General features: G+C 38.2%; 1 protein-coding gene across 1 annotated transcript; it reads right to left on the bottom strand.

The window, feature by feature from the left end:
* Positions 1-1381: 1381 nt before the first annotated feature.
* Positions 1382-12710, bottom strand: LOC117494641 (E3 ubiquitin-protein ligase TRIM21-like). Its single transcript, XM_034145573.1, has 10 exons — positions 12678-12710; positions 10550-10784; positions 9394-9760; positions 8732-8827; positions 7467-7700; positions 5006-5150; positions 4804-4830; positions 4312-4376; positions 4096-4218; positions 1382-2855 (listed from the first exon to the last, which is right to left on the bottom strand). The coding sequence occupies exons 2-10, from the start codon at positions 10774-10776 to the stop codon at positions 2466-2468; spliced, it is 1674 nt and encodes a 557-aa protein (XP_034001464.1). The 5' UTR covers positions 10777-10784; positions 12678-12710; the 3' UTR covers positions 1382-2465.
* Positions 12711-15855: the final 3145 nt, after the last annotated feature.

Genomic DNA, 15855 nt, shown 5'->3' with positions numbered 1-15855 from the left:
AGGGAAAACTCGGCCTTTCCGGTCCTACGACGCTGGTTCTCTTTTTAGCGGGCTAGATCTCCATGGTAACTTATGCTGAGCGGCTAACCTCCTCGGGAGGAGGTTAGGTTGCAGGCTAAGAGATCAACTCAGTGAAAGCACCGCCTGCTGACCAATCAGAGCTCCGTGTGCAGAGTTTAAAGCTATCAAGTCATATTACAGGATAGAGGAAATACAGAAAAACTGCCGTTGCAGGAAAGACGGCCGGCAAAAATCAACTGACTGTGTGAACGTGAAAATTAATAGAATATCCCCTCCCATCTTCAGAGCAATCTGACTATTATAACATTAGCATTAAGAAAGCTTACTTAAATATCTGCCACGACATAAGTAACCGGATCAGAGTAACATTAAGTACAGTCCGCGGCACTGTGAGTGCAGACGTCGATGTGTCCCATTATCATTCATATCATATCACATCATAATGTATCATATATTTCCTTATTTGAGTCAGCTTCTTGAGCCGTATCTGGCCGTGCAACACTCACAGTGTCACATACTGTATGCAGAAGTATTATTTTAAGCAACACATTAAGTTGACGAAACACTCGAGTCAAATGTAATTAAAGTCAGATCCACTCGTGTCTTAGACGGGGCAGTGATTTCATAAACCTGTTAATGTACGCATTCAAACGCTTTTTCTTTTACCAGCTGTATTCACCTTGCAGGTGCAGCTATGTGGCTTTTATCCTGGATAAAGTGTTTAAGTCATGGATGTTTAAAGTTTAACTTCTTCATATATGACTAATATTAAAGTTCACTTTTCATTCAGGAAGTATGACGCTGCGCTGTCAGTACGCTTGTCCATGTTTGTGATTGGTCGAATGCTCCAAATACCACCCCTTTCATGTGAACGCGCACCTAACTAGATAGGACACGGCTGGCTTGAGCGATCCACTTGATAACCAGCGTCGTAGTACAGTTTAGCGAGAGCGCGTATGTTTTGGATTGGGCCAACCGGCTAACTCAAACATATCCAGGTTAGGTTGAACCAGCTTCGTAGTACAGGCCTCTGGAACACATCCTTCTCGGGGTGTAGATGACCCCGAGCCATAAGCGACAACAAATGTGATTCAGCGTCCTCAGCTGTTTAGTCTATCTATTGAAGAATGTTGATTACTACACTCTGAACTAGTTAAAACCTCGAGCTACAGGAGGGTTCTTCAGAATTGATTGTGGCGTCTCAACCGTGTGGTCAACTCGTGGCCCGTGACGTGTCGTGTGAATTCTCCGGCCGAAGCTCCAAATAAACCGTCAGTGTTTGCCATCAAAGCTCCAGCTCTCCATCGTGTCTCTCTGAGTCCTGACTCCAATTGCTTCAGAAGTTTCCCCCACACATTAGAAAGAATACAACTTTTATTTATTTACTTTGAAAGTATTTACAGTCTTTGTACATTGAAAACATACACCCTCATAAAAAACAAACATGTTCTGATCATTTGTGTTTACAAATGTTGGCAAAAAGAATCAATTAAGCACACTAATCTATATGAGGGTAAACAATGTTTTCCTTAATAGGCAGAACTTAAATAATAAATGCAAAAAAAAGATCCTCATCGTACATTTTTGTAGAAAGATGTGAGAAGCAGTTTCATTTTCGGGAACTTAAAGAAACGTCAAAAGTGTGGTGATTTCTTTTTACAAAAATAAAGTCGGGATTATTTTTACAAATGGAAAAATAAAAACAAAAGTGTCTGTCATCCAACAAAAAAAAGTGATATAACTGAGTCCCAGAACCAGAACATATTTACAATCACATTAAAGTCCTGTTTACGGTAGCCACATGTGCTCCAATGGTGGTAGCCATCTTGATTTTTTGAAACAAGTCAATCAAACGCTGTACACCAAATGTTACAATTACTTTTATAAAACATTAAAAAAGGGTTATTCCTAAGAGAAAACCATGGACAACACGACAATATTGAGTAAGCAACCTGTCGAAAAACACGTTGGCCCCACCAAAAAGCTTATTACTCATTGGAATATCATTTACAAAATAAACATCATGCTGTATTGAAGAAGACACTAAACTAGCATTCGAGAACAAAAACTCATTATGATAAAGTTTACTGAGGTAATAAATCAAGTAAGAAGTAGAGTCATTTTCTCATAGACTTCTATACAACTGGAGCCCCCTACTGGCTGTTTAAGGGAATCACGTGGTTTTGGCAAAAGGGCAGATTTGTTTAGTTGGCTGTTCTGGGATCAGAAGATCCATGAGTTATATGTGGATGGCTGTGATTGTGCACATCAATAATAGGCCTAAAACACTTTAAAGGCCTTATTTACTATAGTGTTAGTCAAACTTTAACTTTCTCACGGCGGATAAGGAAATGTTCATGGACTTTGCCCTCCAAACAAGTGTGCCTTTAGTCTCCTGTTAAAATGCTGGATCTAACTAACTAACTACTGTAACTAACTAACCCCTAAAAGGCCAGATTAATCTCCCCAGGGGTCCCAACCTCAACGGGACAGATGGTCAACGGCGCGGTGTTCTTCCCGTTGTCATGAAGACACGGGTTTAAGTACGGGTAGAGAGGCTCGGTGAAAAGACAGCCTGTGAACGTGTAAATGTGGGTCTTTGCGTCTGCGTTGTAGAAGGACACCGACCCTTCCTCGTAATCCAGGAAGACGGCTACTTTCTGGGGTTTTTCCTGGAGATGGAGGGCGACGGAGGGTCCGGCACAGGCCTTGAATTCGATGCCTTTTCGCAGACAAATCGCCCAGTAACCGGCGTCAGGACGAACCGTGATCGCCCCCTTCCTGTTGATGGACTCCCTCGCCACACCAAGATCCCAGTCTGACTTATCCCCAACCTGAAACCATACGTAGAGAATTGAGATAAGTAATATAGGCAAATGAAAGCTGCAACCATGCTCACTTTTCCTAAATGCAAGCGGCCTGTAAACAAAAGTCGGACACACCTCCACAGGACATAATTTAAGTATTCTGTCACCCTCTCCAGGATTAGAAATAGGGGACAAGGTTGGATCGAAATGTATTCCAGTCCCTGATGATCTTGTCTTCATCTGTTACAAAGAACATCCTTACAGCCACAAGGGGGCATTGAAGAGCTATTCTTTCATATCAAGGGATGTGCAAGTGTTTTTTTTCTTTCCTGTACTTATAAACATGGCCGTACCCGTAAAACAGATATCTAGATCATGAAAATTTAAAAAAAAAGCCCCCCTACGGGCCCTAGCATGTTTTGGACCTCGGTATTTACGAAATCATAGATACGGGCCTGCTTATAGATGACATCCATTGGTCAACTTTATTTTGAAATACAGCCAATCCATAAAGCAGGAATACATCCTTTTAACCTTTGACGATTGGTTGCACTTGGAGAGAACAGTGTAGAGTAGAGCAGGGGTGTCAAACTCAAGGCCCGGGGGCCAAATCCGGCCCGCGACTTCATTTAATGTGGCCCCACAAGAGCTCTGAAAGAATATAATAAGTTTATTATACGGTTACATGCCGATTTACAGAAGCACGTTGCCCATAAACTACATGTCCCACAATGCATCTCAAATATGAATGTTGTTCAGAATTGGACTCTTTTCTCAGAATTTGACTTTTTTGCTTCAAAATTTCGCATTTCTTTACATTTTCAAATCTTTTCCAGATTTTTTTTTTTATCATTTTGTGACATTCTCACTGAAGAGACTTCCAATTATTTGCCCTAGACTTCTGCTTTCAGACGTAGTTAATTATTAAGTTATTACCCTATCCCATAATAATCCAATGCAGAGGAAATATTGTAATATAATACATACGTTTATATATATTAAATATTTATATATGTATTTTTATATAGTCTTAAAGTTACAACCGGCCCTTTGAGTGCAACCATAATGCTGATGTGGCCCGCGATGAAATTGAGTTTGACACAGCTGGAGTAGAGGGAATATCATCAACTTCAAAAACGTGCTTATTGAATGTATTTCCCTCATCCCAAGTTACATTTCTCATGAAAGCAGATACAGAAATGTTGAATTCTGGAAAAATAATATAAACCCCATTGGCAATAAATCTGGTTCTGGTCTGAGTTCCTACCTGGACCACCCAGTAACGTCTCCCCGAGGTGAAGCTTCGTTTCCCCAGAACGGAGACGCAGGAGTCAAATCTGCGAGGGTCGTCAGGGGGGGGAGGTTTCTTCTGCTGGCTGCTGACGCTCACCTGGAGATCAACAACAACAACATCACTTACGTTCAAGTGTTGGAATATATCAGATAATTCCGTCATTAGTCTTATTAGTCCATGACATGTTACTTGTTTCCCATCTGCGGACAAACACAGCCAGCCAGAAGCAGTCACTGGATCCAACGTCACGTCCACTGGAGAAGGAGGAGTTGTAAGTCAGATCACATTCAATTAACTTCACCAAATTAGACTATATGAGCGCTATTGGGTTTAAAGTCCAATATTTCACTTGTACAAATATTCTGGTGCAGGTTTTGCATGTACACACAATAACTGTACAGTATGCCAATACATTCAGACAGAAATAACAGACTGAACCTAGATAATAGCGGACTAAAGCTGCTTTTTGGCACGCAGTTTAGAAGTGCTGCAGAACTCAGATCAGTTTTGTGACTGCTGTGTTTATTACATGGATACATAATGTATACAAACTCTGGATAATGTTCAACGAGAAGTCATTAATTGGATATTTTCTCTTTAAGTACCTATTTATGGCCATTTTTGTTTCTAGGGACTAAACATTAGTGACAATGGGATGATTTCACATATTCAGAAACATACCTGCATATTGACTTGCCTTACTCATCTCTACAGAAAAGAAGAACATAATTGTTAGTTACAAACATGTATAGGCTATGTAATGTTGATTCATTTGACAAATGATCATGTGATACACCTATAATAAAGTATAATACGCTCAATGATAGACAGTTATAAAGTGTTTATTTGAGGATATAACTAACCATGTCTTGAAGTTACTGACCTTCTGCAGACAGATTCTTTTCGAGCACATGACACACATCCATCAGCTTGGTGAAAGATCTCCTCAGAGTTCCTATGTTGTCCGAGTAAACTCTGACCTGAGACCAGTCCTTAGCGGCCAGCGGAGCACTCAGAGAGGGGAAACTCTACCACAGGAAGCAGAGGTGGGAAGTAGTGGAGTACAAATACTTCGTTACTATACTTAAGTACATTTTTCTGGTATCAGTACTTTACTCCACTACTTATTTTTCTGACCACTTTCTACTTCTTACATGTTGAACCCAAATACCTGTACTTTCTACTTCTTACATGTTGAACCCAAATACCTGTACTTTCTACTTCTTACATGTTGAACACAAATACCTGTACTTTCTACTCCTTACATGTTGAACCCAAATACCTGTACTTTCTACTTCTTACATGTTGAACACAAATACCTGTACTTTCTACTTCTTACATGTTGAACACAAATACCTGTACTTTCTACTTCTTACATGTTGAACACAAATACCTGTACTTTCTACTTCTTACATGTTGAACACAAATACCTGTACTTTCTACTTCTTACATGTTGAACACAAATACCTGTACTTTCTACTTCTTACATGTTGAACCCAAATACCTGTACTTTCTACTTCTTACATGTTGAACCCAAATACCTGTACTTTCTACTTCTTAAATGGTGAACACAAATACCTGTACTTTCTACTTCTTACATTTTGAACACAAATACCTGTACTTTCTACTTCTTACATGTTGAACACAAATACCTGTACTTTCTACTTCTTACATGTTGAACCCAAATACCTGTACTTTCTACTTCTTACATTTTGACACAAATACCTGTACTTTCTACTTCTTACATGTTGAACACAAATACCTGTACTTTCTACTTCTTACATGTTGAACACAAATACCTGTACTTTCTACTTCTTACATGTTGAACACAAATACCTGTACTTTCTACTTCTTACATGTTGAACACAAATACCTGTACTTTCTACTTCTTACATGTTGAACACAAATACCTGTACTTTCTACTTCTTACATGTTGAACACAAATACCTGTACTTTCTACTTCTTACATGTTGAACACAAATACCTGTACTTTCTACATGTTGAACACAAATACCTGTACTTTCTACTCCTTACATGTTGAACACAAATACCTGTACTTTCTACTTCTTACATGTTGAACACAAATACCTGTACTTTCTACTCCTTACATGTTGAACACAAATACCTGTACTTTCTACTTCTTACATTTTGAACACAAATACCTGTACTTTCTACTTCTTACATGTTGAACACAAATACCTGTACTTTCTACTTCTTACATGTTGAACACAAATACCTGTACTTTCTACTTCTTACATGTTGAACTCAAATACCTGTACTTTCTACTTCTTACATGTTGAACACAAGTACCTGTACTTTCTACTTCTTACATGTTGAACACAAATACCTGTACTTTCTACTTCTCACATTTCCCAAACAGGCTGGTTCCTTTAGTTTGAATGTGTGTTTGGTGGCGTGATCATTATTATTTAGAGTCATTGCGTGCCTATTGATTTGAACACGATCCGTGTATCCATCATTTCCTGGTCTTCTCTAAAGAAGAGGGACCAATGAAAACGTTGTCATGTTGCCGTTGTTCAGCATGGAAACATTCATTAGCTAACAATGACATTATTGTTCTATTAATATAAAGGGAGGTCAGGTACTCTTTAAAACAGCTGCTAGTTATGGGTACTTTTTACTTAAAGTGGACCTATCATGCTATATTTGAATAATATAGTGTAGGACCATACCTATATAAGGCATATTTATACTTTTTTTTTTTCAAAATACCAAACAGATCATGCATTTTAGCCATGCCTCATTTTGCTCAATTTGACATTTTCTAGCTCTGTTTTAGCAAGGGCTGATTCAGTGAGAACAGCACCATCTACAGGCCTGGCATATGTACTACAGCGTCTCCAGCGCTTTCGAACGGCAATGGCCGTGGCTGTCTCCTCCTGATTGGTGGAGTTGGCCCAATAGCCGTAGCGCCACCGTCCTGACGTCAGGACAGTGTTCAAATCTGGATCAGTTTTTATCAGATCCGTTGCAGCCCCTTTTTTAGAGATTTGGGTATTGGAGGAAAATAGAGAGGGTTGTGTTTTCTGACACTTGGTGAGTTCCCTGGAACACCGGGGACACATATTCATGTAGAAAAGACGTACAAAAGTGCATTTTGCATGATAGGTCCCCTTTAAGTACATTTCAAAGCCCTCTTTACTTTTACTTGAGTAAAGAAGTTTAGTCAGTACTTCTACTTTTACCAGAGTATTTTAAAACACGAGTATCTGTACTTCTAGTTGAGTAAAGGACGTGTGTACTTTTGCCCTCTCTGACAGGAAGACAGTGACAACATGATCAGCAGAAAGTATGAATAAAGGTTGTTTCCATGCCATTCTCACCTGCAGCAGATGAAGAGGGTCCTCGGTGTTCTCCAGGTGCTTCAGCTCACTTCTTCTTTTCCGCACTTCATTAATTTCCCGTACGAGATCTTTGATAAACTCCTCCTCCATCCTCTCAGCCGCTTCGTGCTTCTGCTCGATCTCCTCCACGATGAAAGAATGGTCTCTCTCGATGGCACTTATCACCCCGGTGACCACCTGAATGCTTGTTTGGATCTGCAGTTCTTTGTTTTTCTGCAGATGTGCACAATTTGGTGTTAATTAATATGTAAAATAATGCAAAACACCACATCAGAAGAAAGTTAAACCAGAGTTTATATCTGAGTTGTGTTACTGGCATGTGTGCTTTACAGTCATACTCTAATCAGTAGATTATATGTTTATACATCATTTAGAATCAGTAATATTTTTTGTTTATCAATTTGACACTGATTAATTTGGTATTGTATAATAATTCTCATGTTACATTTTTGTTTTACACATTTGAAATAAATCTAATCAAGTAAAAAAAAAATAAAAAAATCACACCTGATTCTTTCCTCTTTGACAATGCCAATTATTGACCAATGTATCCCACTTGTCCTGTTCCATTTTAAAGTACAAAAGGGAAATGTCATTTGTAGTGATCATTGAACACACGAATTGTGTCTAAAGCCCTTTAATAGTGTTTTATTTGTATTTATTTTTTGTTGTCAGAGTATATATATATATAGATTTTCTATCTTCACAGTCTACTGTATATTTTCTACTTTTTAATGCCGTTTTAATTCTATTTTGAGATGTTTAATTTCTAGTATTGTTTATTTCTACTCATGTGCAATGCCTTGTTTTTTTGTATGCTGCTGCAACGCAAAAAAAATCTCAATTTGCGATCAATAAAGTATCTGTTATATTATCTTAGTGCCATAATTTGTACATAAACTAACATCTTCCAATCCAATTTCAAAACAGATGATGAAATTCAGGGCATTGCCAAAGTTACTCATCTACTGTAAGTGGGACATAAATGGCTGGAGTAAAGTTAAGGGCAATCTATAGTCTATTCCTGCTAAAAACAAAATCATACAGTTCAATGCTTTGTAATAATCTTTTTGTCTGGTTCCTACAACAAAGTCAGCTTCATTTTGTATTCTGAAATGTAAATTGCGAGAGTATCTACTGGAAGAAGGGGCTTCAGTTTCTTTATCGTTGAGCAGAAATAAGCCAAATGCAAAGAGACAACGATGACATCTCTTGTTAAAGTCAAGAAGGGACCTTCAACTTACTTTCCTCAACTCTGCCGATATGTTGATCTCCTCCAGCTTTCTGCTTCTTGCCTGGAACATCTGATTAAACTCTGCTTCCATCTTCTTCATCTGAGTCTGCAAAGGAATTCATAATCAAGAAAATGCTGTAAGGCAACTATCAGGATGAGGAAATGCATTTTGTTTTGCAGAAATGTTTTGTAATCTCAAGGTACACTGGAAAAAATGCTGCTCCGAACTTGTTTTCATTATTCTTTCACTTGTTTTCACTTGAAATAAGTACAAAAATCTGTCAATAGAACAAGTGAAAATTAGCTTGGTCAGATTTCTTGAAATAAATCAGATCTTGTAATTAGCTCGGAGAACTCATTTTGAACTATATTTTTACCAGAATTAGGAAATGTTGCGTTACAATATAAGCCTCAAATGCTCAAAAGTGTTCTGTTTTTTTATGTTAGTTGGTGATTTTCCAATAAATATATCAAGTTTCATCTGAGATACAACTCAAAATAAGATTATTTGACTTAACAAGATGATGCATTGTCTAAAAACAAGACCCTATATCTCACTGCAGTGTTACTTCTGAAGTTATTATGTCTTAGTGTAAAGACACATTCTGACTAGATATTAGACGAATATACTTGGCAAGATTTCAAGTTTTTGTCGTGTGTTCCTTTCCTCACCCTGACCCTCTTGCTTTCCTTCTCGATGGGGACGATCTCATGGCTCCAGTGGTCCATCTCTCTACATTTCACACAAATAGGCGTCTGATCCCTCTTGCAGAACGTATCCAGGATCATGTTGTGACTCTTGCAGAGGTGACTGGTGACGAAGAAGGCCGGATCCGTCAGTCCGTGCTTCATCAGCGGTGGATCCCTAAGATGTGGCCTCAGGTGAATCGTACAGTAAGACGCCTGGCACACGAGGCAAGACTTAACCGCTATGATGTCGTTTCCTGGGCAGATGTCACAAGAAACTTCTTCCGATTCTTGTCTCTGCACCATCATCTTCCGCGGGGCTGGCTTGTATTCACGATGGCCCTTTATAGACCTGTTGATTCAAAACAGATTTAGTTCAAGTCAAATTGGCTTAAGAGAGTATGTGTGATTATGCAAGCAGAGGTGGGAAGTAGTGGAGTACAAATACTTCGTTACTGTACTTAAGTCAATCTTTCTGGTATCAGTACTTTACTACACTACTTATTTTTCTGACGACTTTTAACTTTTACTTCTTACATGTTGAACACAAATACCTGTACTTTCTACATGTTGAACACAAATACCTGTACTTTCTACATGTTGAACACAAATACCTGTACTTTCTACTTCTTACATGTTGAACACAAATACCTGTACTTTCTACTTCTTACATGTTGAACACTAATACCTGTACTCTCTACTTCTCACATTTCCCAAACAGGCTGGTTCCTTTAGTTTGAATGTGTGTTTGGTGGCGTGATCATTATTATTTAGAGTCATTGCGTGCCTATTGATTTGAACACGATCCGTGTATCCATCATTTCCTGGTCTTCTCTAAAGAAGAGGGACCAATGAAAACGTTGTCATGTTGCCGTTGTTCAGCATGGAAACATTCATTAGCTAACAATGACATTATTGTTCTATTAATATAAAGGGAGGTCAGGTACTCTTTAAAACAGCTGCTAGTTATGGGTACTTTTTACTTAAGTACATTTCAAAGTCTTTACTTTTACTTGAGTAAAGAAGTTTAATCAGTACTTCTACTTTCACCAGAGTATTTTTAAACACGAGTATCTGTACTTCTACTTGAGTAAAGGATGTGTGTACTTTTGCCATCTATTCATAAAAAATGTGCACATACTTTTTAAATTGCTCGGTGATGTCTCTCAAGGCTACGTTGACCCTGAGATCTGGACGGGTTTTGAAGTCTTCTTTGCATAGAGGACACTCAAACTTATGCTTCGTGTCCCAGAAGCGTTTGATGCACCTCTGGCAGAAGTTGTGTCCACATGGGATGGAGACGGGGTTTCGGAACATATCCAGACAGATGCTGCACAGAAACTGATCCTCGGACAACGCAAAGGCCATGTTTCTGACTGGAGAAGAACATTATTTTACTCACACAAGCGGTAACAACACTTATTGTACATGTTATAATGTAAAAAAAACGTTGCTTAAAGTTGAGTTTTAACCTAAAGGTGTTGGGAATGTGAGAAAAGTACAAATTAAACTTTTCTGTAGATACTATATGCAGACGATACCTTGCTTTAAAAATCAACATCATCCAAAGCAGCTGTTTAGATCAACTGAATTGTGTCTTCACATTAAAAATACTCAAAGTGCATAGCGGTGGTTATTAGCTAGCTACACGTGGACTAAACACACACAGAAGTGGAGCCTTTTCCTGCTCAGGACGTCATTTCTTCACTGGTACTTTATCAGAATCAGATAATCTATTTAAGAAATGTTACAGGAAAGGGACAGTGCAGATAAAAGTACTAGATATATTACATAAAGAGGCAATAACCTTTAAAGTAGGTGAAAGGGTTTTGTTAAAAAGTACCTCACTTAAAAAATGTATTAACCTTTGGTTTGTGTCTTTGACAGATTCAATTATCCCTAAACACTGGTTAAAAGAGCATTTTTGTTTTGGTTTGAAAGTTTGTGCCTCATATGAAATCCACTTAAATTACACTTAGCCTTTTTTGGTTCATCGTAATGCAATCTTTATAATATCCACTTTGACGTTTCTAGCTCCGAAGCTTTTGTCTTTTAAAAACATTCCTGAAAATGTTAGCATTCACGACAATAATGTGTTCAAACTAAAGCATAGACTAGTGATACATACTGTTGTATATGCCAGAGGTGGGAGTAAGTCCTACATGTGCAAGTCATGAGCAAGTCTCAAGTCTTGACCTACAAGTATCAAGCAAGTCCCAAGTCACTGTGGTGAGAGTCAAGCAAGTCAAGTCAAGTCATTGCTCAGGTCAAGCAAGTCAAGTCATTGCTCAGGTCAAGCAAGTCAAGTCATTGCTCAGGTCAAGCAAGTCAAGTCATTGCTCAGGTCAAGCAAGTCAAGTCAAGTCATTGCTCAGGTCAAGCAAGTCAAGTCAAGTCATTGCTCAGGTCAAGCAAGTCAAGACAAGTCATTGCTCAGGTCAAGCAAGTCAAGTCAAGTCATACGAAATTCTGATGAGTAAGCCCAGTTTCCGCATTTAAATCAGTTAAAAGACAGTGGTTATGAAAATGGATTTAACCCACACTATGATCTTCATTACATACACAGTTAATCATTTGAAATCTAATTTAGACCGATGACAATCATATTAGATTCATATTAACCCTAGAACTGCAGACAATATAGCTACTGTAGGACTCAGTTAAAAAGTCTGTTCAAAAAGGCAGAATTCCAGGTAAGAAAATCATATATGGCATTTGCCATTACACATATTTAATTTAAATGTCTGTTAACACTAGAACCGCCAACAGCGTCAGCACCTACATAGATATCATTTTCAAATCATTTAATTTGTTCCTCTTCATAATTTCCTTATAAACTAAGTAGGACGATTTAAAACTCAGTTAATTGGGTTAATTTAGAAATTGCTTCAGTTTATCATCATAACAGATCAAAAAGTTCAGATTCATTTTTACAATAAATCAAGGAATGATGCACTTCTACAAACAAAACAACATAATTAAAACATTTAAACAAACTACTAAAAGTAGATGAACTACATTATTCAACAGTTTACAGTAACTTCTGAGAATAACACAGGGGAAATAAACGAGGCATCTCCTTTCCTCTCTCTCTCTCCCTCTCCTGACGGCCCGTCAGTATCGGGGTTAGTACAAATGAATCCCTTGGCGGTTCTAGTGTTCATTTACCGTTTTGTCTTCTCTTTGTAATGCTTAATCGATTTGAAACCAAGTCTAACGTAGCTTACACTTAACGTTAGCTTTCTAGCTAACACAACACATTCACGCACCTTTCTCTGTGGGTTTTTTTGTAGTGACGAATGAAGTTGGATGTTGTGGTGGTCGTGTCACTGATCTTTATGCTGCAGACCCTGCATACCGCTGTTCTCTTCTTATTATCGTGATCGACAACATAATCCTTGAATCCAAACTTCACTATTTTTCGAGTAATTTGGAGTAGTGCCATGTTAACTGACGCTCCTGCCGTCTAGTGGGTTGCGAGGTTTGCGCGCATGGCGCTATAATCACCCAATCACGTTTTTCGAAAAAACTAAATGTAATATCTCACTACAAAAACAAACGCAAATATTTAATTTTAAACAGACAAGTCCTTTCAAGTCATCTGTCTCAAGCTTAAGTCAAGTCTCAAGTCATGAATACCAAGTCAAAGTCAAGTCAAGTCTTTTATCAATGTTAGTCAAGCAAGTCTCAAGTCAAAACATATGCGACTCGAGTCAAGTCATGTGACTCGAGTCCCCACCTCTGGTATATGCTAATACTCTGTATGCTTAATATAATGTTTTACCTGTGCGTGTCGACGAACAGATGCTCCTTGTGTGTTGCTAGCAGTATGAATGCAGTCATAACAGATATCTTGAAATGAACACTGGTTCAAAGATCCTCCCACATTTGTCAAAACGTGTAATTCTGGTTCTCCTTCTCAGCCCTAAAGGGGGTTACAGTAACTTGTTATTGTCTTTAACTCTAACTGTTTTCCCTAAATACAAAGTGAGCACAAAATTAGCTGCATGTTCCTAAGAGTTTGTTTTAGCAAGCTAACCAGAGCATCAGTAGAACTATGTTTTAATTAGTCAATATATATATTCTTTACGGAAATGTGAAAAGCATGAAGTTATTTCTGGCTTGTTGAGTAAAGCACGCTGGGAAACAAACAACATGACTCACGTTCATGTTTCTATCAGCAGCCACATGACAAAGTCAATGTGGTTGATTATTGGATGTGGATCAGAATAGTTTTTAACCCTGAATTAGTGTAAATGTAAACGAAAAATGACCTATAGTATGTATGCTGATCTTTCTGAACTAGCTAACGTATATGGCGTTTGTCTGTTAATCCATTAAAGCAAATAATGTTATGTTTGAGGTGTTTTGCCTTCTCCTCCTTCCCTCTGTCTTCTCTCTCTCTCCTGTGCAGTGTGGTGATCGTTAGAAGGCGCAGCTGGTTCACAATGAGGAGCACCTGTTCTCATCTAATCAACTCCTCCATAAAACCCTGGTCATGTTCACACTCCAGTGCCAGATAATTCCGTCTCACTCGTGTCTGCTCGAGCCAGCCTGTGTCCTGCCGCCGCCACCAGCGTGAACTAGATCCACCTTCATTTTGTGGATTGTTTTTTAGTTGTTCCTTTTTGCCTTTATTAAACTTTGTTAAAAGACTGCATCCATCTGGTCTCTGCCATTGTAGGTCCTGAACTTTTGACCCAGCCCTAACAGATAAATAATAATTCAATATGTTGATGATTGCTGTATCACACATAAATATAGCTTTTAACCCTGAATTTGTGTAAAAGTAAACAAAATATTACTTATAGTATGTATGCTGATCTTTCTGAACTAGCTAACGTATACGCCATTTGTCTGTTATCCCATTCAACCAAATGAAACATAATTCAATATGCTGAGGATTGCTGAATCAAACATAAATATGGTTCCAAAAAGAAAAACTTAATTGGAAAACTTCCATAAAGACAGTTTCCAAGTGTTGTCGGTGTGTTTTTTTTTGCATGTTATTGTACACTCCTTTGAATTGTTGACCTACTGTATGGAGCCGTTAGAGATTCTGCACCTCCCTCTATTTATCCTGAAATATTCCTCTTTTGTGCTCCAGACTATCAATATCTTTTATAGTTTCATCTGAATGTAAGGCAAGACAAGGCAAGGCAAGTTAATTATATAACACAATTAAAAGTGCTTTACAAAATGTAATGTGCCTGGTTCAAGATGTCAACACCCTGTATTCTCTGATTCTCACCTTTCTGTTTATGGTAGTGTTTGCTTATGCAGACACAACAGCAATGACATTTTTTTAAGTTGGGTGATTGTCCAATTAAGTTCAGAGTAATTGCTTTTGACAATAACTCTGAACTTAATTGGACAATTACCTAAAAATGTAAAAACATAATTATTAAGATTATTTTCAATTGGAACATTTCGTATGATAAAATCCCCATAGATTAGTCTTTCTTTTAGGGATTTCATACTGTTGATATACCTTTTTGTTGCTATTTGCTACTATGACTGAAGCTAAAATGATTAGGACAAAGGCTGCCAGCGCATTCCACCTTGGAAAAAAAAGAATATGTTATATCTGAGGCTTTGAGCTGACTTTAAAAAAAAATGTTGTGCTACTAAATGAAAATATCTGAATGATTTACTTTTGGCATTATGGTAGCATGCCAAAAGTCAGCTTGCTATCACATCACATCTCCCTCATTAGTGCCGAGTACAACCTGTACGTGTGTGTGTGTGTGTGTGTGTGTGTGTGTGTGTGTGTGTGTGTGTGTGTGTGTGTGTGTGTGTGTGTGTGTGTGTGTGTGTGTGTGTGTGTGTGTGTGTGTGTGTGTGTGTTAGTGATTGTGAAAAACACTAGACCATTTTTCTTTTCTTATTTGAGAAAAATTTGTTCGACTGTAACTGACTCCAATGTTGGTGCATCTCACAAACAAATGTCTTTTTTGGGAAAGACTTCATTACGGGGAGATCAGTGAACAGAATTTTTATTTTTTCAAGAAGCACATAAAGGTCAGTTTGAAGGAAAAGGCTGTTTTTTTCTTCCTAGGCCTATATTTAAAAAAACAAACAATGAGGAACTCTCAACACTTTCTAACATCCCTACCTCTTTTTTTTAGCTAATTAATTTCTACTGTAAATATTTAAAACAGATCAAAAATATAACCTTTCATATTTTAACAAGACTGACTATAAAGAGTAGTGATGTGTCGGTCGCGAACGAGCCGATTCTTTTGAACGGCTCTTTGGTACGAACGAGGGGAACCGAGTCCTACTTGGTGAGAGCCGTTCTTGTTATCGTTCAATCGTTGGTCCGCACGGTCCGCACTCACTGCCTGCCAAAATCCACTCGCCTTTTAAAAAGCTTGATTTTGTTCCCCAAACGTATTCTGTGAAGACCCGCCACTACTCTGATTGGTAGGTTTCAGCACGAGGAGT

The sequence above is a fragment of the Trematomus bernacchii genome, unplaced genomic scaffold, assembly GCF_902827165.1.
Source record: "Trematomus bernacchii unplaced genomic scaffold, fTreBer1.1, whole genome shotgun sequence".
In the NCBI taxonomy this organism is placed as follows: domain Eukaryota; kingdom Metazoa; phylum Chordata; class Actinopteri; order Perciformes; family Nototheniidae; genus Trematomus; species Trematomus bernacchii.
This window is presented reverse-complemented; position numbering and strand designations above follow the sequence as displayed.

Excerpts from the sequence above, each read along its gene's own strand:
- LOC117494641 (XM_034145573.1), bottom strand. The coding sequence starts at position 10,776 with ATGGCCTTTGCGTTGTCCGAGGATCAGTTTCTGTGCAGCATCTGTCTG. Across the intron at positions 9,761-10,549 it reads ATCACCGAGCAATTTAAAAA|GTCTATAAAGGGCCATCGTG; the intron begins GTATGTGCACAT and ends TTGAATCAACAG. Across the intron at positions 8,828-9,393 it reads AGGAAAGCAAGAGGGTCAGG|ACTCAGATGAAGAAGATGGA; the intron begins GTGAGGAAAGGA and ends ATTCCTTTGCAG.